The 20,960-nt window shown below is 40.8% G+C and overlaps 2 protein-coding genes across 4 annotated transcripts in view; one reads left to right on the top strand and one right to left on the bottom strand.

The window, feature by feature from the left end:
• Positions 1-712: 712 nt before the first annotated feature.
• On the top strand, positions 713-6,399 carry erg28 (ergosterol biosynthesis 28 homolog). 2 transcript variants are annotated; one of them, XM_080751310.1, is made up of 5 exons: positions 713-833; positions 1,318-1,465; positions 2,264-2,354; positions 3,622-3,740; positions 6,132-6,399. In XM_080751310.1, the coding sequence occupies exons 2-5, from the start codon at positions 1,333-1,335 to the stop codon at positions 6,218-6,220; spliced, it is 432 nt and encodes a 143-aa protein (XP_080607436.1). In that variant the 5' UTR covers positions 713-833; positions 1,318-1,332; the 3' UTR covers positions 6,221-6,399. The 2 variants fall into 2 exon arrangements, with proteins under 2 accessions (XP_080607436.1, XP_080607437.1); XM_080751311.1 differs by having other exon boundaries at positions 719-833; positions 1,284-1,465.
• A 1,800-nt stretch (positions 6,400-8,199) lies between these two features.
• Positions 8,200-20,960, bottom strand: part of flvcr2a (FLVCR choline and putative heme transporter 2a) — a 34,830-nt gene continuing 22,069 nt past the window's right edge. Inside the window, exons 7-12 of one of the 2 annotated variants that reach the window (XM_080751305.1) lie at positions 18,661-18,771; positions 17,831-17,936; positions 17,155-17,266; positions 15,414-15,478; positions 13,152-13,279; positions 8,200-12,205 (exon numbers count right to left, since the gene is read on the bottom strand). In XM_080751305.1, coding sequence (XP_080607431.1) covers positions 13,205-13,279; positions 15,414-15,478; positions 17,155-17,266; positions 17,831-17,936; positions 18,661-18,771 — 469 coding nt within the window. In that variant the 3' untranslated portion in view covers positions 8,200-12,205; positions 13,152-13,204. Of the gene's footprint in view, positions 12,206-13,151; positions 13,280-14,983; positions 15,479-17,154; positions 17,267-17,830; positions 17,937-18,660; positions 18,772-20,960 lie in introns of those variants that run through there. The other variant, XM_080751306.1, reaches the window with a different exon arrangement.

The following is a 20,960-nucleotide window of genomic DNA, read 5'->3' on the forward strand; positions in this document are numbered from 1 at the left end:
CTTGAGCCCCTGTCCTTTTACCTGTCTGTAAAAAGTGCCCTCTCCAGACCATGATTGCAGTTTTTACTTTTTACTATGGTGAAAGAAATTGATTATGCTTAGTTCAGTGTGGTGTCTAGTTCTGAAAATAGCCGACCTCCAAGCTCACAACGTGCCGCGCTGCGACGGCAGCGACGCGTTGTGAGCTTGGAGATCTGCTATTTTCGATATTTTCACCAAAAGGGCCTTTTCAGCCCCTGCTTCTCAAATATTCTCTGCACGTCCCTGGATGTGTGAGTGTCTCTCTTGAACTACAGTCACAAAATCACCCAGTAAATCTGGAGGTGCAATGCAGTCTTTTGGGCACAAGGTGGTAGTAATCTTGAGTCACGCACGCGGCACGCACGCACGCACGCACGCACACACGCACGCGCGCACGCACACGCGCGCGCGCACACACACACACACACACACACACACACACACACACACACACACACACACACACACACACACACACACACACACACACACACACTGAGATAGGGCGCTGAGCATACCAGGTGATCGGGATTCGTCGGTTGCGATTGGCTGATGTTGAAACAAGGCGGAACCTGACGTCTCGAATGGCCCAATCACATGATGGGGCGACTCGATGACGCCATCCCACGAGCTTTCTGATTGGATAAACCGATATACAGGGTTGTTGTCACAGACAGTGTCAAATTGTATTGTTACACACAACAACACACACGCATCTCCAGCCGCAGCTCCTTCAGTAATGATCAGTAATTAATTTGATTAATTTACAGGATCATGTTCGTTCTGTAGTTTGATACGGTACATGTGATCAGGTAAATGCATCCTTGTTTGTTTTTGCTTATTTGGTGTCTAACTAAACGACAACTGTTTATATAGCCGCTCAGATAGACAGCAGGACAGGTAACCTTACAGTAGGTTTGCCATGTAATGTTAACGTTCATTCGTGTCAGTGTCACGGCGACAGTTATGACAGTTCAGAGTAATATATTTGTCAGGTAGCTACAGTAGAGTTTGTATTGTTTGTTTTGACAGCCACAGTAATTCTACAGTATATTTTAACGCGGTGTTACAGTAGTTTGTTGTTCTACCTAGTATGTGCTGTTACATGGGTCTATAGTCTAACGTTTTTTTGACAGGTAAAGTCTTAAGTAGAATATTGAAAAGCTCGTGATCATTTTGAAGATTATCTCACCTATATGCTATGACATCAAGCTCAAAGCAGGGATGCCAGGAATAAAATCCTCAATGTGTTGTTTTGACAGGTGCGACAGAGGTTAATGTGGTGTTGTTTGACAGGTGCATCAATCAAAGATGAGTCGTTTCTTGAATGTCCTGCGGAGTTGGTTGGTGATGGTCTCTGTCATCGCAATGGGAAACACTGTGCAGAGTTTCAGAGACCACAGCTTCTTATCAGAGAAACTCTACACTGGAACACCTGAGTTTGGTAAGCATCGGCTGGAATGACAATACTGTATAACAGGGGTCTTCAACAGGGGGTCCGGGACCCCAAGGGGGTCCTCAGAGATACTACAGGGGGGCCACCAAATCCTTGTGTGATAGGATAATATTTTTCAATTAAAAACTTGAATCGCATCCCAAATCTGAGGAGAACTTTAGCCGAAAATAGGTTTGGTGTAGATGTAAAAGAGAGCAGACCAAGTACAGAGTGAAAGGTCAAGTTTACTAACTAAGTATCGACGATTTAAGTGTCTGAAACACAAATCCAACATAGACTGATGACAGTGCTGTCAAACAAGTCGATGAAAATCTGCATTTATACAATATGTAGAGGGAGTCCCTGCTTCACCTCTCTCTCAGTTAAGGGGTCCTTGGCCTGAAAACGTTGAAGACCCCTACTGTATAAGAATACATCGTTGCTGCTGTGCCAGCGAGTTTCGGACTGAAACCTCTTAGGATGTACCCATATTTTAACTATTTTCTTTCCCTATTGAACTTCATTATACTACAGCGTCACACAAAAGCATCAAAAGTAGCAGATCAACAAGCTCTGAACACGGCACGAAGCGACATGCTTTGAGCTTGTATTGAATTGTTTTGATTTTGAATCCTGAAAAATAACAATTTTGGACATAAAGTAGTACACTTATGAGGTTTCCACCAGACAGATGTGAATGAGCTGTAAAACTGAATTAGACACATACTGTAGTCTGTTTATTATTATTACTGTCTGTTGAACAGTGTTGACGAGCTCAATTGTGATTTTTATTTCTTTCTTCCTCAGTAAATGGCCTCCAAGCACGAACATTTGGAATCTGGACATTGCTATCATCGATTATACGGTGTGCCTGTGCCATTGACATCCAGAATAAAACGTAAGACCTTTCAAATAGAGCATCTATTGTGATCCAACATTCCAGGTGATATAGGCTAAATACTTATGTCATAGTACAATAGCGTTGCTTGCCAACAAGATTTAATCTTTAACCTTCTTTTTTAAGAGTAGACGATTATTGAACATCTAGCCTCTGGTGTGATCTTCAAGCTAATAGCTTTAGATCTTGTTGGCAAATTACACATTTGTATAATGGACATTATATAGGTAATGGGTCGCACACAGTGGCAATAGTTTGTTTCCTTTTCCTTTATTGCATCTTTACATTAAGAACAAACGTTTCCGTGCCACTGTGCGCAACACATTACCTATATAATGTTGATGATCTAAGGCCATGGCTACACGGAGCTGGATATTTCTGAAGCTAGACATTTTTTTGTGCTGTTGGGGCTTGCAGCCACATGAAGCTGGATATTTCGGCTGCTAAGCTGGATATTTTTTAAACCGGATAAATAAGTGAAGACATTGAAAAATATCCGATTCACTGGATCCGTGTAGACACGGTACCCGGATATCTCTGAAGACTTTACTGTGTGTGTGCTTGTTAGACCTAGATATCTTTGTCGTGTGGACCTAGATATTTTTCTATGTGGATATCTGAAAAACCGGGATATATGAAATATCCAGCTCTGTGTGGACCTAGATATTTTTCTATGTGGATATCTGAAAAACCTGGATATATGAAAAATCCAGCTCTGTGTAGCCATGGCCTAAGAGGACACCGCACCAGACAAGTCAGAGCGCAGTGTTAACAAAAAAAGACTACATTTGTATATAATGGACCTTGAATTAAGCTTTAGATTGGATTGTGTCTAGGGCTGTCACGATAGGACATTTTACATGACGATTAATTGTCACACAAATAATTGCGATTAACGATTTAATTGTGTTTTTGTCGTTGACAATTACATTCCTGTTTGACTTTTAGACTTTGAAGTTGCACATGGCAGATATGACACATAACCTAAATATACAAAGAAATAACTGACATATTTGACAACTTACTACTTAAAAAATAACATTGATAGTGGAAATAGCTGATCTACAAGCTCACAATGCGTCGCGGTGCGACGCGTTGTGAGCTTGTAGATCTGCTATTTCCACTTTCTGAAAATGTTTGAAAATGTTTTTCAACATTCACGATTATGACGCTTATGAAAAGTAATCGCGATTATGTAAAATAATTGCGATTAGACGATTATGTAATAATTGTGACAGCCCTAATTGTGTCATCCTTTTCCCTGCAGGCTGTATCATATCACCCTGTCCACATTTGTGCTGGCTCTGGGACACTTCCTCTCTGAAGCCTTCATCTATAAAACTGCACCTCTAACTATTGGCGTAATGGCACCTCTCATTGTGGCAAGTGAGTAGTTCAACTCAAGGTCTTGTATACTGTATAGTGAGTGGGAATATTTAGTGACGCCACTATATTTGAAGTTAATCATACTGTGATATGCAGAGCAGTCCCTTTAAGCTTGTGTTGTATTCTGCAAAAGAAATGTAGCAATTAAAGGGGTTGTAAGTGATATTTAGTGTGGTTACCAGACTAATAGTACTTGTCTGACTTAATACATTTTCTCCATTGACTTTTCCCAAATATGGAGATGACATCATAGACCACATGAGACTGACATAGTATGTCCATATTATGGGCATTCCAAGATATGGGCTTAATATTGTTGACATCATGGATCTCCATATATGGGCATAAAAGGGACGAGGACGGAATGGTTAGCACCGCTCGAGTAGGGACAAGGACTGACAGATACAGAGAGATTTCCAATTGCTTCTTCTAGTTTTGTTATTTTGTTTGTGGAAACAAAAATTGAAAGAACAATCCATGAATGGTCTTTGTGGGATTCTCTCACCTGGCTGGATGAAATTAGTATCCAGAGAAAGACATAGCAGAGACTTATACAGGGAATGGCAAAAGTAAAACCAGGGAGCACTGGATTTATAACACAAGACCACACAAGAGGTTCATGGTCATTACAAAACGGAACGAGACAGCAGCACAACAATCTTAATGTCATAATTGAGTACCTGAGACAAATAACAGTCTAATGCTGCATTCACACTGCAGATATATAGTTGAACGTTTTGCTTGCTTGGTCAATGTAATCTCAATGGAAACCAGCTTTAAAGCTTTCAAAGCTTCGTTCTGTGTGTGGCCTGTATCTTTAAAGCTGGTTTCCATTGAGATAACATTGACCAAGCAAGCAAAACGTTCAACTATATATCTGCAGTGTGAATGCAGCATGAGTCCATATTTGAATTTTTTTGAATATAGATATTTTTGGATTTTACCAGACTGTAAACCACAAACTAGTCATTTTTTAATCTATTAACTCATTTAGTGCCACCCTATCACCACTAGAGGGCGCCCAGTGGCCATAGAATAATAGAGATATGCTGGTAATGCATGCCCAAGCCCTGGAGCCATGACTTGCCAGAACACTTTCCTTTGTGCATGTACAGGAAGAGAATGAAGTTAGCTTGAAGTTAGCTATTGGCTACCAAGCATTTTAGAAGATCTATTTTCGGCAATTTAGCCACGATTAAACCTTGCACACCTCATGCATGGGAAAAAAACAGAGAAGAATGAGCTCTAAAAAATCCAATGCAATCCTGGATTGCATTGGAGTGGATTTGTGCAGTTTGTTCACAGCTTTCAAACAAAAAAATCCGATTGGAAATCCGTTCAGGCATTCTTGAGATAATAGCCATTATGTTTTACATGTTATGTAAACAAAAATGGCTGCCCTGTATGTTAGATGGGGTTGTATGGGGGTGGAACATGCAAAATCGCGATTGAAATCATGTTCACTAGATTTGATGGGGTCCAAAAAAAAAAAAATCAAAATTTTTTTTTTCAATTCTTTTTTTTTTTTTTTTTATATATCCCGAACTAGTTCGGGATAGGCACTCAATGAGTTAAATTGTTAATGCACCCCCCCCCCCCCCCCCTCATTTTGTTCAATTGTCTGTTTTAATGTTATCTGCTCCCTTTGTCTGCTGAATATTGCTTGTACAGACTTATACTGTTGTTCCACAAACTGTTGGAGATATACTGTTTTTCCACTTTCCATAAGTATTATGTCTTATAATTCCTAATATATATGAGTTAAGTAAAAAAAAATCGAATTCAACAAAATGAGGAGGGATTACATTAAGAATTTAACAGATTAAAAACTTCTAGTTTGTGGTTTACAGTCTGGTAAATCAAAGAGAAAATGGGAGTAAGGCGAAAGAATATGTTATAACAGGGGTCTTCAACGTTTTGAGGCCAAGGACCCCTTAGTTGAGAGAGAGATGAAGCAGGGACCCCCACCACAACCCATAGATTCCATATAGTTTCATCGTTTGATGACACCACAATCATCAGTGTATTTTGGATTCATGTCAATTTGTGTTTTCAGATATTAAACCTCTTGAACCGTCAATACTTAATAAACTTGACCTTTGCAGCGCGAGGCGTTTTGAGCTTGTAGATCTGCTATTTTTGGCTAAAGTTCTCAGAATATGGACACAAGGGTTCAAGTGGTTAATATAAAAAAGGAGGAAAAAAAGCTTCTATCACACAAAGATTTGGAGGACCCCCTAGGGGTCCCGGACCCCCTGTTGAAGACCCTTGCGTTATAAAATAAGGTTTGGCAGTGGGATGCTGACTTGGATTAGGGCAGGAAGGAAGGTGGTGGTGTTGGAGTTGATCACAGCCAGATACAGCCACAACGTTTGTCTTGGGTTTCTCCAGGTTTCTCCATCATGGGAATGCTGATTGGATACCAGTGTATCCCAGAGACGCAGGAGGAGGTGGGTGCACGGCAGAAGAAACGGAATTAAACCCAAGCAGTCGGCCTTATTTACTATCAGACACTTGTGAAGTAGTTTTGCTACTTCTGGCCTTGAAGAACAAAAGACATGCAGGTGTAAATGTGTGTCCTATTGCGAGTTGATTAAATAACTGGAGTGTGTGTGTGTGTGTGTGTGTGTGTGTGTGTGTGTGTGTGTGTGTGTGTGTGTGTGTGTGTGTGTGTGTGTGTGTGTGTGTGTGTGTGTGTGTGTGTGTGTGTGTGTGTGTGTGTGTGTGTGTGTGTGTGTGTGTGTCGGGGGGAGGGGGGGATGTGTTCTGATCGATATGTGCTGGTTCATGATGTTTTTGTTTTGTTTTTTGTTTTGTTTTTTTAATATTGAATACAGTGGATGTCAGTCAGTTGTATTAATGTTGCAGTATCTGAACATTGCAGTATCTCACATCCTACTTAAATAGGTATTTTCCTCCTGTATAGAAAGTCGATGGGAGCCCAACTTGATTTGGCCGCTGTGGCGACCCCGAAGGTCGCCGACTCGGGCACCCTAGCTAAATCATTAGAGCATGCCCTGGGCTACATCTGTGCAAAATTTGGCGCTTTTAGACTGATTAGCACGAAATTACCATTCTATCTCCCTAAGGCCCCGACTATACACAGTATACTGTGTTATAAGCAGTGGCTGGAGGTGGTCTCCCTCGTAGACATAGAAAGGCAGCCGCCTCATTCGGCTCTGCGGCATATGCAATGTCGCGGGATGGAAGGATTCTGCATCGCTTCCACGTGCGTCACAGAAACGAAAGTTGGTAGACCAATCAGAGGCAGTTGGGGGCGGGTCTTTTCGTACGCAGCCTCTAAGAACAGCTGAGCCGCGCAACATCAGGAAAGGAACTGGATGGAAACATGCCAATAAAGCACTGTTGAATTGAACTGATAAGTCCCCGGAAAAGATTAGATTGGCCAGTAGCAGGGGTTGACACCAAGGTCTCAATTAAAGAAAAAAAAGTCATACCTCCAAATCCAAATCCCTACATAGCTACCATTGAATATGTCTGTGCCTCTGTGGTTTCAATGGTTATTTTATAGCAACATTAAAAACAGCACATTATAGGTAAACTGTGCTCTTATTTTACATTCCACAGACCAGAAGACAGCCCTCCACGTTCAGGTGTTTAGACAGATATCTCGTGTTGTGTTAGTGTTGCGTACCCTCTCAAATGAGCACTTGCCCAGTCGGGCAACCTGAAAGCAAACTTCACCTGCCCTAAAGTTTTATTTACCTGCCGGGGGCAAGTGGACAAGCCTTAGTGTCAAGGCCTGAACAGTAGTCACGTTGACTGGCAGCGATCCCTCAGTTTTTCTGGACGTCCGGCCTCCAGTTGCTACGCGTCGCTCCAGTGAATGAACTGCAGCGGCGGATGAGGCATCTAGCTTTTTATATCTATGGTCTCCCTACTCGTTAGGTTTTTGTTGTCGCTTATATTATCAAAAACGAATAAACATTTTCTTTAAAAATAAATGTAGGCTTATACCTTGGGGTCAGGAAGGACAAGTGAAAGGCAAGTAGCCCTGTGTAATGGAGGTGATCTGAACCTCCCCACCCGGCTTCGAACCCGGGTCTCCCACGTGAAAGTCCAATATCTTAACCATTACTGCAAAGGGATATCCCTATGGAACGAGGGCAGATACTAGACTTTTGAGGCTTCAGGCTGGGGCTGCGACTCTCTCCGCCACACCTGCTTGAAGGTCGTGCTTGGGCGTGGAAGACCTGAGGTTAAAATGCGGTGTACAGAGGATGTACAACGGATTGCAGCTTTAATTCTCAAATAAAAACAGTCGTGAGAAATATGCTGGAATCGTACGGGTACATAAACATTGTCAAATAGAACTTTCTGTATGCATACAAGCCACATGTTTGTTTTTGTTATTAAAACTTCAGAGTTTAAAGTTGTGTGATGGTGTGAAATGATTACGAGAAAGTTACAGGAGAATGTTTATTTCTTTATTTCACGACACTTGCACATAACAGTTAACACTACCTCAGATTATTTGGCAATGAGCTGTACAATGTAGTACTGTTTGACAGTATGAGAAGTAGTTAAAATGAAATCACCATTTCTTCATGATGTATGCAAAATGTTTTACAAAACACTGGGTGAAAATAACACTTTTCAGGGTTATATAAGCCCCCGGAGAAAGTTTAAACAGCAACATCTATTTGACAGTTTAGTACTACCTATTCCCGACTTAACGTAGACAAAGATTATCCTAAACTCCCCAGGCTCTGATCTGTATCATAGCAAACATTTTGGCCGGAAAATGTTAATACTGTCCGATATGTCAAACAACATGGCTTCCTCCCACTGACGCCCCATCTGTCTCTTTTGGAACAACTTCAAGTATTTGTATCTAGTCTCCTTATCGTGAAGATGTTTAATGATAGAAAACGTATAATGATTTGGAGGGATTTGTTTCAATGTTGCAAAAATAAAACATTCCCCAAAAAAGGGCCCTCTCAATGACAATTGTACTGATGAATCTGCTCTTTGTGCAACGTTTTCACAAAATCCACCAGGAAAAGAAATCACAAATGAAATAACTAAAATAATTCTTGATCAAAAACGGGATTGGTTTAAGATAGTCAAAGGGGCAATGCCCTCTATATCCTCATACCTGACTTAAGTATTTCTAAAGTGAGTGACAGCCACACAACACTAGAGGGAGCATCAACCGTCTGGTACCACCCATTTATAGAACAGACTTGGGAGAATTCTCATTCTACTACTCTGCCACCTAAGTGCCCTGACACCATCCCTTAAAGAAATGTGGACCACTGGCTTCTTTCAAAACAGGCCTAAAAATCCATCTCAGGAGACCACAAGGGGAGGTAAACTCAATCCTCCCGTAGAAATGGTGCACGAGAAAGGAGGCGACATTCACCGCTGCCATTTTCCCTGTCTCCTTTGTACATGGTGTCTTACATTTGTTGAAATGTAGTATTTTTATTATATGCTGATTAATTGAATACATACAGTAGGATCACAATGGAAACAAGTCCCCAGGACATTTCGGTTTTCTTTTTAGTCTAAATGTAATTTTTCACTAAAGTATTCAATCAATAAATCAGAGGCCCGGCTAAAACGTCTTTTTATAAATCTATTATCTATTAAAAAAAAGTATGATCTATAAAATCAACAATGTTTCAGAATAGTTGGAGAACGCACTACAACACGTTAGGGTTGTTCGATATGGCCAAAAAATAAAATCTCGATTATTTTCTCTGAAATCCCGATTTTCGATTTCGATTTCGATTTTTTGTTAAAAGAATAATACATTGTTTCAACTATTTTGTTTTCATTAAAAAAATGCAAGGAAATGTTTTTTTTTTCATTGTTTCATTTTTTGATTTTTTTTATATAGCCAAATAGCAAAATGCAATAAAACAATAAGGGTATTAATAATAATAACTTTAGTTGCGCAACAATCACATACAGAAGTTAACTTAGCGTCCTTAGTGTTTCATTATCAATAGTGAGTGACAAAACAGCCAAAACAAGCCAGCTCTTGGAGGCTGGTGAAACGGGTGAAAAAATAGCTAAGGCCACCCCTGAATTTTGGCTGGCATTTCGCCTACCAAAATGTAATTCCTGGCTACGCCCCTGCCCTGCACCACTCATGCACGGAGATGTTGACTGATTGTAAACGGAGGCGAAGCGCTTCGCTTCCCGACGCAAAATTAACACAGTGACAGGGACAGTAGGAGACTACAGTCAGTAGGTGGGTAACACAGAATTAATAAGCTTCTTTCAAACTACAACAAGAAGTAAGTTTACCAGCTCAGCAGCGTTTTGTTCTGTTTTCTGCTTGAACCATCGCGAGTGAGCGCAGTGCGGTGGTGAACTCTGCTCAGTCTGACGTGCGCTAAACGCGCATCAAAGAAATGACACATCAGAGAGAAAGTAGTATTAATTTGGTGTCGGACCTTGTCGTCCTGCTTTAGGAGGACGGGGCTGTGTACTTTTTGCGCGTGCAAGGCTCCAATGAGTAAGAATTTCCCTAATTAAAGTGAAAATCGATTTTACGATTTCCATTTTTTTAAATCGTCCAAAAGAAAAAAAACGGGTTACGATTAAAAATCGATTAATCGAACAACCCTACAACACGTATACAAGTATAAAATGCAGATGGCACAATACACTATGGATATTCTTATATTTAACTACTAATGCTTTAACACTTTAGTATGAACTACATTTGTCAAACAAATGAAGAGTTAAGAGTGTCATACATACATAAAAAAAAAAAGAAAAAACACATTTCCTCATGCAAAATAAGTGCAGTAGCATGACTTGTCTTCGGTCTCATCAGCGGTTTTGAGTAGTTAAAATGAATAAATCCTTATGCTCATTCCAAACACTAGTCTACCATGTTGATCCGTAGATATACAGCATCACAGAAAGATCTGAGTTAGTGTTTGTTTGTTTTTGATACTCCAAAGATAAAAGTAACATCAGGATTTAGCTGAGAAAATTGAGTTGAGAAGAGATAAAACAAAGACAATATTCATGCAGACTAAGATGCACAGCATCAACCATAATCATGGTAAATCACAGTACTCAGAATTAGTACCTCCTTGTAATCCTGAATGGCAGTCAGTGGCAATGTGAAGACAGTTAAAGGTAGGCTAAGTGAATTTCTTTTAAAACAAAATGTTTTTTGTTTGAACAAAAAAAGCACTATATTCAGATAGTACCCATTGCTATAGTGTTCAGTAACATGCATATCCTGTTACTGAACTTGGTATAAATATTGGTACGCTGACCTGAAAATACAATTTCTGTTTCCTGAGAGCTGGAGAGACAGGGAACATTCTATATCAATGAGGACTAGAATCAAGAATATAGAGCTATTTAATTCTTATTTTAACAAAGATATATCACTTGCCCTAAGTCACATTACTTATGTTTTAGCCAATTGACTACTAATCACATTATTTACTTTAAATTCCTGCTGATCATGTTCCAACGCATACCACTAAAGGAGTAATGCAAGTAATTTGTAGTCAATTGGCTAAAAATGGCAAAAGCACTGGTATAACTTAGCCAAGTTGCTTAAAAGACTTAAGCAATTTGACTTGAGACAAACTGTCACTGCAGGAAAAGAGAAATCACAGAATCCTCAGTCTGCATTTAACATGCACATTCTAAAAATAGAACACCTAAATGAATACCTTCAGCAATGTAAAGTTTGATTTCAATCACGCAATATTGGTCAGTTATGGGGAAAACGACACTCACAGTTTAAACATTGCTCATAAGATTGCAAAGAATATAATTAACGTTAATCAGAAAGGGACGGCTGAAGCTCCGGAAACATTAAAATATATTATAGAACGTAATGGTAGGTTGGTATTATTACAGTATTATTACAGTATTAATTGCACTGCAATGACAGTCGACTTCATCAGGCGATCGATGGATCATATCCAGCTGAAAGAATTCCATGGAGTTTGTCCACTCTTAGTGAGAAGTTCCAAATGACTGTTTTGCATGATTGATTGACATGATTGTGCATGGTTGGAGAATAAAACGTTCAACCTCGTTCAACGTTCAAGCCAGAGCAGTTCGTAGTCGTACCGTACATCATAATGTACAGTAGATTGTATGTAGGTCTATTGGGCCTTCCTAGAGCCTCAACTTGTGCACACCCGTTCAGGACACCAACGTGTCGGCAAAGTGGGTGCAAGAGTTAATCGAACTAATCGATGATAAAAAAAAAAATGCTTCTCGTTATTCGATTAATCGAGAAAGTTACTGATAGAATAATCACTAAGAAAATGATGGAAAGTTGTAGCCCCACATGCGTGCATGTGGCTGTACTGTAAGAAGTACAGTACTTGTGGGTAATCTTTCACTGTATTGTTGTCAGTGTGATTCCTCGTTCCTCATAACTTCGTTCCCTGTGTAACTTTCAGGAACACGGGCGGACAGATGCCTCCTTCCAGATGAGCTGCCTCTCTCTGCAACGTAAACAAAACAAACATCAGTGTCCAAATGTCTAACCCTGTGATGGTATTCAAAAAGCACAACAGGCCATCACTGTTAACCATGACATCCTGATAACATTCATGAGGACATACCTGGAGAACTGCAATCTCATGCGATGAACGTACCTCACATCAAATCAATGTATGAGCAGGGTTTATATATATATATATATATATATATATATATATATATATATATATATATATACACATACATACATACATACACACACGCATATATATAAACATTTATATATACTTAGTACAACAAATAGAGGAAAAACAACACAATCCGTGCAGAGGCATGGACTTCCCTCCCCACATATCAAACCCTGCATAATGGAGTGACAAATAAACCCTGTTGAATTAATACCCACTGTTGCACTCATGAATAAAAATTATGTTCTCAATATGGATTTAAGGAAAAATACACAGATGTGGAACATTTCTAAAATGTATCATTAGGAAGCTCTCCAAACAAGCTTACAATTTCAAAACTGGTGACCGGTACCATTAAGACATTTCTATCAAGCTATGCAATTATCTTCTGTTTACTTACACAGGAAATCTATATGGCCATTTATTTTTGCCCTGTAATGAAAAATATGTGCCGCCGTTTTGATTGTGATTGTTAAATTAATTGCAGATCACTGCATTGTTGTAGAAAAGTAATCACACAGCATTTACACAATAGTCTTCCCAATTCCAAAGGTGCATTTCTGTTCAGAATGGATGTCGCCCTCATGAATGACCATGATTCATTTATACAAAATATTGTTGGTGAATGTCCTGGGTTGGGGGGGGGGGGGGGGGGGGGGTCTAAGATACTTTTTCCCGTTATAACACAGCTGTCGTTCAGGGTTGTGTGGTTATGACATTTCATTTGTGTTTGCACTTCAGAGAGTTGTGGTGTCCATACCTTTGACATAGGTGTGTGTTTTGGTTTTAAGTGGGGCGGTTGTGTGGTTAATGTCAAAACTGCCGCTGCCAGGGGCCGCTGGATGACGTGGCCCCGTAATCTTGCACTGAAGACAGGGAGCCTGTAGGCTGGAATGACAGCTGGGGTGTCACGTACTGTGTGTGAGGGGGCCAGGGGGCTCACCTCTTCCTGCACTCTATAGTGTAGTCAGACCGCCTCCACTACAGACCTACAAGCTGTCATATTCATACTAACTTAAGCTCTATATCAAACCGAGCACAAAAAGTAAGGAAACTTGGCTTCGGTCCATTATAACTCCCCTTTAATAATAATACCTTTACAACAAGGTACAGGTTGTAAGCATCGGGCATTCGAGGCATGAGCTACACAACCAAACGTGTGGGTAGCGCAGACCAAAAAAATTGCCACTCTCGTTTCGGGCTTCCCTGAAACTGAGCTTAAAATTAACAAAGTGTAAAAATGGCCAATATGTGATGTTTTTTCTTTTCCATATTACTGTGGGAGATTGCAATCATTCAATGCACCAAGCAACAAAGGTGAATACCAACAGAACACTATTGCAGGCCTGCCAGGCCATTTTGACCATTTTTTGGAGGGGCGCTACCCACATGTTTGGCTCTGCTGCTCATTCCACGAATGCCAGATTCTCACAAGCTGTACCTTGTTGTAAAGGTGACTAATCAACATTAAAAATGATATCAAACACAATACCATTTGGCATAATTAAAGGGGAGATAATTTTGGCAAATTTTGGGGGGGCTCTACCCACACGTTATATGATGGACCGAAGTCAAGTTTCCTTACTTTTTGTGCACGGTTTTACTTTGTCTAAGGACAAATACCAAAAATAGCCAATCTACAAGCTCACAACTTCAACTTCGCATCATGACACCTGAGCTTGTAGATGTGCTATTTTCGCTAATTTCTTCCAGTTATAATGACACACCCAAAATAGGGATGCCAGGGTTAATGTGGTTAAATTATTTTCCTGAACAACTCAAAAGAATTATTTATGAAAATTAGATTCAAGATAAACATTCCAATTGCCAAACATTTTATGTTGAAAGAAAGAAGAATGAGTATTGAATTAAGTGTGCTTGTGTTTGAATTCTGTAGTTTTGCAGTGTTATTGGAAGCAACCATTCCATTTCTTTGTAATGTAAGTGTAGAGATGAGGAGGAAAGACAGAATAGATAATAGGCTATTGACAAAGGTCCCATCGCCAGCTTTAAGAGAAAAGATAAAGGCTTGCCATCACAGCATAAGCATTGAATCTGTTACGGGCCATTCTCACTGTGCATGATAACTATAAAGAAGATAACTATATCGTTCATCGTTGTATTTTTTTATAGTCAGAGTGAACACTGCCATCCACTTGACTATTTTAAAACTAAACTTGTATAGTTATAGTGCTCAGTGTGAATGGCCCTTAAGAAAGTTACATTTTGAAGATCGTTACTGTCAGGCAGAAACCTTGTATCTCCAAGTTTCAAATTTGTCATTTTTTTCGCAAAGTAAAGCACTGCTTCATCATACAAGGCCGTCGCACAAAAGTAGTGAAAACAGCTGATCTACAAGCACACAACGCCTCGCAGATCGGCTGTTTTCACTAGTTTAAATCATTTTAAAAATCATAAATACAAAACAAATGGTTTTGGACATACAAGGTTTTCACCCGACAACGACGAGATGTTCATGTTAGGTCACCGAGTTCTGCTTTTATTTATCTTACATAATAAATAACGTATTTTTCAACATAACGTTAATATTATTTTGTGTTATTGTATGTATGTTTATTATGAACAGTTTTTTGTTATTGATTATTATCATGACATCTGTTTGAATGCTGTGAACAGTGGTCATGATAAGATGTGAAGAAGAAGGACAACTCTGGTTTCATGCGCCAAATATTTGCAAGACATGCGGCTGTGCACAGCGAGTTGGAGAGCTTTCAGCGTGTGTAGAGTAACAGCAGACAGGGTTTGGGGGGGGATGCAGTGCTTTTAGTGAATTAAGAGAGAACATTGACGCCAGTATGACACTTGTATTCAGCCCCCCTGCATGCTTGGAGCAGAGCAGAGCAGTATGAGGACTGCAGAGGAACAGGCAGCAGCAGCACCCATGGCGAACACACAGCCCCATGCCAGCCAGCGATGGAAACCAACACGTTCCCTTTCCATGGAAACGTGCAGAAACCACCGCCTTCTTTGCAGAAGCCAATCAGAAGCCCGATAGACTTACGCTCCCTGCTCGCGCAGCAGCCAGCTGGTTGGCCTTTTGCCGTCGTAGGTCTGACTTGATGAGTCCTGCAAAAAAGCGCACGGAAGGAAAGAGGGATATCATAATATGAATGAAGGCTAAAGGCATTCAGTCAGACAATGAGCTGGACTTTCGTCCATGCCTTACCCCTTATCCCTAAACTTCTTTTACTTTTTTTTAACTATTTTGAAAAACATTTTAAAATACTTCAAATAGCCAATCTACAGTGACACATTGTGAACGTGTAGATCATCTATTTTAACTATTTAATTTTTTTCCCCCTTCTTCAAAATAGTAAAAAAAAAAAAGAAAAAGGCAAGAACAAGCAACAAAATGTTGTTAGAAAATGTTTAGAAGAAAAAATCCCTAGACCAGATTTCCTCTCCTGTTATGTTTTCACTCTACACTAAATATCTTCACCGAAAAAAGCTGATCGGAATATAGGGATGCTAGGGTTCATGTGGTTAAAAGATTAACCAGTTTTACTTCATTCAGACACTAGGGGGCATGCTCATTGCATGAATGATCTGACTAACTGAATGTGGAACTATGGGGACTACAATGGACCAAGGTAGAATTATGAACCACAGTTTTTTGCAAGCTATGTTATTTTACTGTGTAAAAATCACATGGGGTGATATGAGTCCAGTGTTCAGTGTGATCACAGTGTTATCTGAGGTGAGGCATACACTAGGTCAGGAGTTCAGGTTGTGTTCAGTTCAGTATATCGTCGTTGTCGGGTGGAAACCTTGTATGTCCAAAACCGTTCGTTTTTTATTTATAATCTTTTAAGTGATTTAAACTAGTGAAAACCGCCGATCTACAAGCACACAACACCTCGCACCGCGAGGCGTTGTACAAGCACACAACACCTCGCACCGCGAGGCGTTGTGTGCTTGTAAATCAGCTGTTTTCACTACTTTTGTGCGGCAGCCTTGTATGATGAAGCAGGGCTTTACTTCGCGAAAAAAATTACAAATTTGAAACTTGGAGATACGAGGTTTCTGCCAGACAGTGACGATATATTAAACCCTATCTAACATATAATTTTCCGAATGTCTGTCTGTCTGTCTGTCTGAGTGTCTGTCTGTCTGAAACCGCGTTTCTCCTCAGTGGCTGGAGCAATTGATCTGAAATCGCATCACCATCAGCATATGAACACACCTGACATAACTGTGAAGCCCGTTTGTCACTTTCACAAATCGTATGCTGTATAATTGCATTTTTATGGTGTATCTATATCTATTTAGCCTACAGTACCTTTTGTGGCGGGCGGGCGGGCGGGCGCGGGGGGGGGGGGGGATGGGGGTCGTGGTTCTGGCCCTGTTACAGATGTTGTCCAAAATCATGCAGATCGGTACACAGTATCTCTGTAGCCGTTAAATGGAACGGGTATTTCTTACATTGATGCTCCTACATATTAGCATGCAAGCACCAGTTAAAGTTACTTTCCATCCCTCATATACTGTGTGCACAGTGCACATCCCATAATCCACACACTGCACATCATTTCGGAGCTCATATCTTTGAACGGGTAAGGGCTAGTATACTTAGTTGACCAGAGTGCCCCCAGGGGTCTTTCCCTACACCAAATCTCTTTGCTGGAAATAGCAGAACTATGAGCTCATGATGCGTAGATCTGCTATTTTCACTAAATGTTCAACCCAGAATAGGGATGCTAGGGTTCATGAGGTTAAACTAGAGGTGAGGAGCTATACATTACCTGTCATTACGGTTCCTATGAGCAGGAAGATACACAGGAAGACGTTGCCGGCTAACGTGCCCCATTCATCTATGATCTTCCCTTGGGAGATGGTGAAAATGATTCCGAAAATCTGGAAGGAGATTCGTAAAAATTTGATAGCAGTGTCATCTTTTATTCCATACTTTCATCCTAACCCTCTGTCTACACTAGAGAGTCCACAGCCAAGGTGTCCAAAATGTCTATAAGGTGTTGCTTTAGCCACCATGTCTACTGACCTGGTTCTCAAACTGTGGGTCGGGACCCCCAGGGGGGTCCCCAAATTGTTTTGAGGCGTCCCCAGATCAGATGATTAACTTAATGTGCAACAATGATTTCTCACTTGACAGTAAACAAACCAACATACAGTTTAAGTGTATAGAAGGTATCTGCACATTTCTAAAGTGACAATTTGAGGACTTTTTAATACCTCTAAAAGGACAAATTAAATATTGGTCAAAGTTTCAAATGTTAGAGGCAGAAATTGTGAATATAGAATATTATGAGCATGTAGATCGGCTATTTTCACAATAGAACTTTGTTATACAAAATGTAATGCCTCAATGCGAGGCATTGTGAGCATGTAGATCTGCTATTTAAAATATAATTATTTTGGGGGTCGCGGCCTGAAAAGGTTGAGAACCACTGGTCTACTGACCTGTGCTGAACAGTTGAGCAGGCCTGAGGAGGTGCCCTCAGATTCAGGGTATGTGAGCTCCACTGCAAATTCAAAGCCCAGAGGCAGGTATCCTGTCATGAAAAACCTGCAGACAGAAACAAGAGGATCAAAGTAAAGCTTAACCATTTAGTTGACAGACTCCTTTTCTTCCTCCACACCAAATCTCAAGGTCACAACGCGTGGCAACACAATGCATTGTGAGCTTGTAGATCGGCTACCTATATATGCCAAATGTTCTGCCTAGTATAGGGATGCTAGGGTTCATGTGGTTAAAACAGAAAATATATAACAAAATAAATACTTTATTGTCCTAAACAAGCAATATGGAATTGCTAAGACACAGTTGAGGAGGATAAGCGTGCCCAATGTTAGTATAATAACTGTACTCTTCTAACAAAGATGCTGCTATGGAAACCAAAATGGCTTAACCAGCTTACTATAAATACAAATAATTGCAGGGATAAAGGGTCTGGACTGGGGAGTCAGAACTGCATTATTCTGCGCTGGACAAAGCGGTACTCAGACAAGCTGAGAATCAAGCAGAGAAACAAAGGCTTAACCTCGACAGCCACGTTTTCAGGGCAGGAAAAGCGTTCGCGTTCAGTAGAACACTGGTTCACAGTGAGAACCTAGACATAACATAACAAAGTTTATATGACCTCGGACGTTTGACCTTAACCCTTATCTTGAGACATGACTTATCAAAGGATACAACAGTTGTCTGGTCAGTGGGTGTCTAGACAGTGAACAGTAAAAATGTGCAATTCATTCATCATGGCAATCCCTTGTTTAATGCACAGTAAACATACCCTAAAGCTCCTGAGGTCACAAACACCACCCAAAGATGGCCCAGGTTGAGGGTGAAGGCGTAGACCAGCATTCCAACCAGGGAGAGCAGATACACTACAAAGGTGGTCTGCCTGAGAAGAGACAATAAGAGATCAGTCACTAGATAGTCCACCATTCTACAATTTAGACATTTAGCAGATGCTCTTAATCCAGAGCGATTTACAATAAGCAAGGCAATACATCAATACATACCTCAATACATCAAATGCATAGAAACAGTAATCTAAGAAAAAGAACGTAGGTAGCCCAACATGCACCTATTCAGTAAAAACTTGATATGAAAACCTTAAAAAAATGCTACCTACAGTAACTTACATGTATGATCATTGAGGGAAAGCAAGTGCTATGGTAAGTGCTATGGGCTAAGTTGGAGTATGAAGAGGTGAGTCTTCAGACCACGGTGGAATCTCTTTAAGAACTACTTTTTTGAACGCCATTGAAATAGGGCCCTCTGCCTCCTTCCTGGGGTGTAGACCGTATACAGAGAGGTGATTATAATTCCGAATCAGCTTAGTAGTTTAATCTGATTTGGCTTTTCCATTTTGCATCTAAGAAACTAAAGTCCAAAGACCATGCTTACTGTAAGCTTCCTACAATGAACGCCAGTGTTGAACATTTTTCAATAAGAAAAAAAAACGCTGGACTGTACACAGTATAAAGTAGAACAGCAGTACAACAATGTCATTATAAATTGTAGTACCCTGCAGTTATCCTTCCAAACCTACTGGATAGGACCAGGCTATAATAACTGCAAAAGAACAATAATATTGTTCCCAAAAGACCCTTTGTCATAACCCAGGCAGTTTCTACACAAACAAGCTTACTCTGGTGAAGCGCTCTCTTGTACAACCACGCGTAAAATATTTCTCCAAAATGTTTTTGTTAATTTAACACAATCCATTGCCTCTCGACAATGGAGGTGTGAGGGTCAACAACGGAAATTTAGGGAGGCTAATGGCATGTTAAGAATTTGAGGACGGTTTTGTTTTTTTCCCCACTTTGTTATCATCTTTTACCATAGGTTTAACCAGGGCCTCCTGTTGAACTAGTCATTCAAGAGAAGTGGAGAACGTTGCAATGAGGAGCACAGGTTTCATATATTGGAATTACTGGATCAATTAACAAATAAGGCAGATATACTGTATATACAGCTGAGCATGCGAGCGGCGCGGGGAGCGGAGCGGGCCGTTTTTTAGTAGAGTGTGAGCGAGCGACTTTTCAAATGGGTCTAAGCGGCTTTGGAGTGAGGATTTTCCTCCGCTCCTTGGAGCACCGACCTCCTCCACTCCTAGCCGATCCTGTTGGAGCCGCGCGCCATGTTTCCAAAAACGGAGCAGCGTGGGCGGGGTTTGCCCAGAACTCATGTGTGATTCCAAATAATGCAACGCAGACCAGTCCAGCACCGCGGAAGAGGAGAGCAGACAGAGAATTCCCTTTACCACGATTTCACTCAAGTCAAATGTATCAATATCATCCACACAAGTAGGCTATGTTTATAATAAATAGCCTCACCACCAGCCAGTCAAAGGATACGATTTGAAATACAAGTGAGACTGATTTGGCTGAATGAAAAACACACGCCATGAGTCGCCTCCCTCTCGAAAATGGTGATTAATCAATAACCAACTGGATTTAATATTGCCGGTCTTGCATCTTTTGTAACATTGAAGGCATCTCTCCGGGAAAATCCCATTTGGGCGGTGTCCCAGTTGGGCGGTGGCCCAGTTGGCGGCGGTGTAGCGTTAGGCGGCAAGCGTACAGCTATGAGACCCCATTGATTTCTCGCCGAAAGTTTGATGAGCAATACAATGGTTATATGTCACAGTTATTGTCCACGACATTGCAAGCGGCGCGAAGGCCAGCGGACCTTGGTCCTGCACTTCGCGCCCGAGCACCGCAGGCGCGAGTGCCCGCGAAGAGCGGGCCAGGGCGCGCGGCCGGCGGAGCGCCGCGCGAGTTACGAAGCCGTGGTGAATGCAATCGTTATAAACGATAAACGCATGAATGGGATGAAGATCACTTGCTTTACAGTCTTTTGGAAAGGCTCCCCCACCGCCTTACCACTATCAGAGCGGCTTTTGTTCCCTCTCCACTCCGCTCATGTGCTCTGTATATACAGTACATAGATATACAATATACCAAAGGTTCCCAAACTTCTTAGTTCGAGACCCAAAAGAGAAACTAGACGTTTGCTCGGGACCCAAACTAGTGGAAATAGCAGATCTACAAACTCACAATGCGTTGTGAGCTTGTAGATCGG

This window comes from Nannobrachium achirus (genome assembly GCF_963921795.1).
Source record: "Nannobrachium achirus genome assembly, chromosome: 20".
In the NCBI taxonomy this organism is placed as follows: Eukaryota; Metazoa; Chordata; class Actinopteri; order Myctophiformes; family Myctophidae; genus Nannobrachium; species Nannobrachium achirus.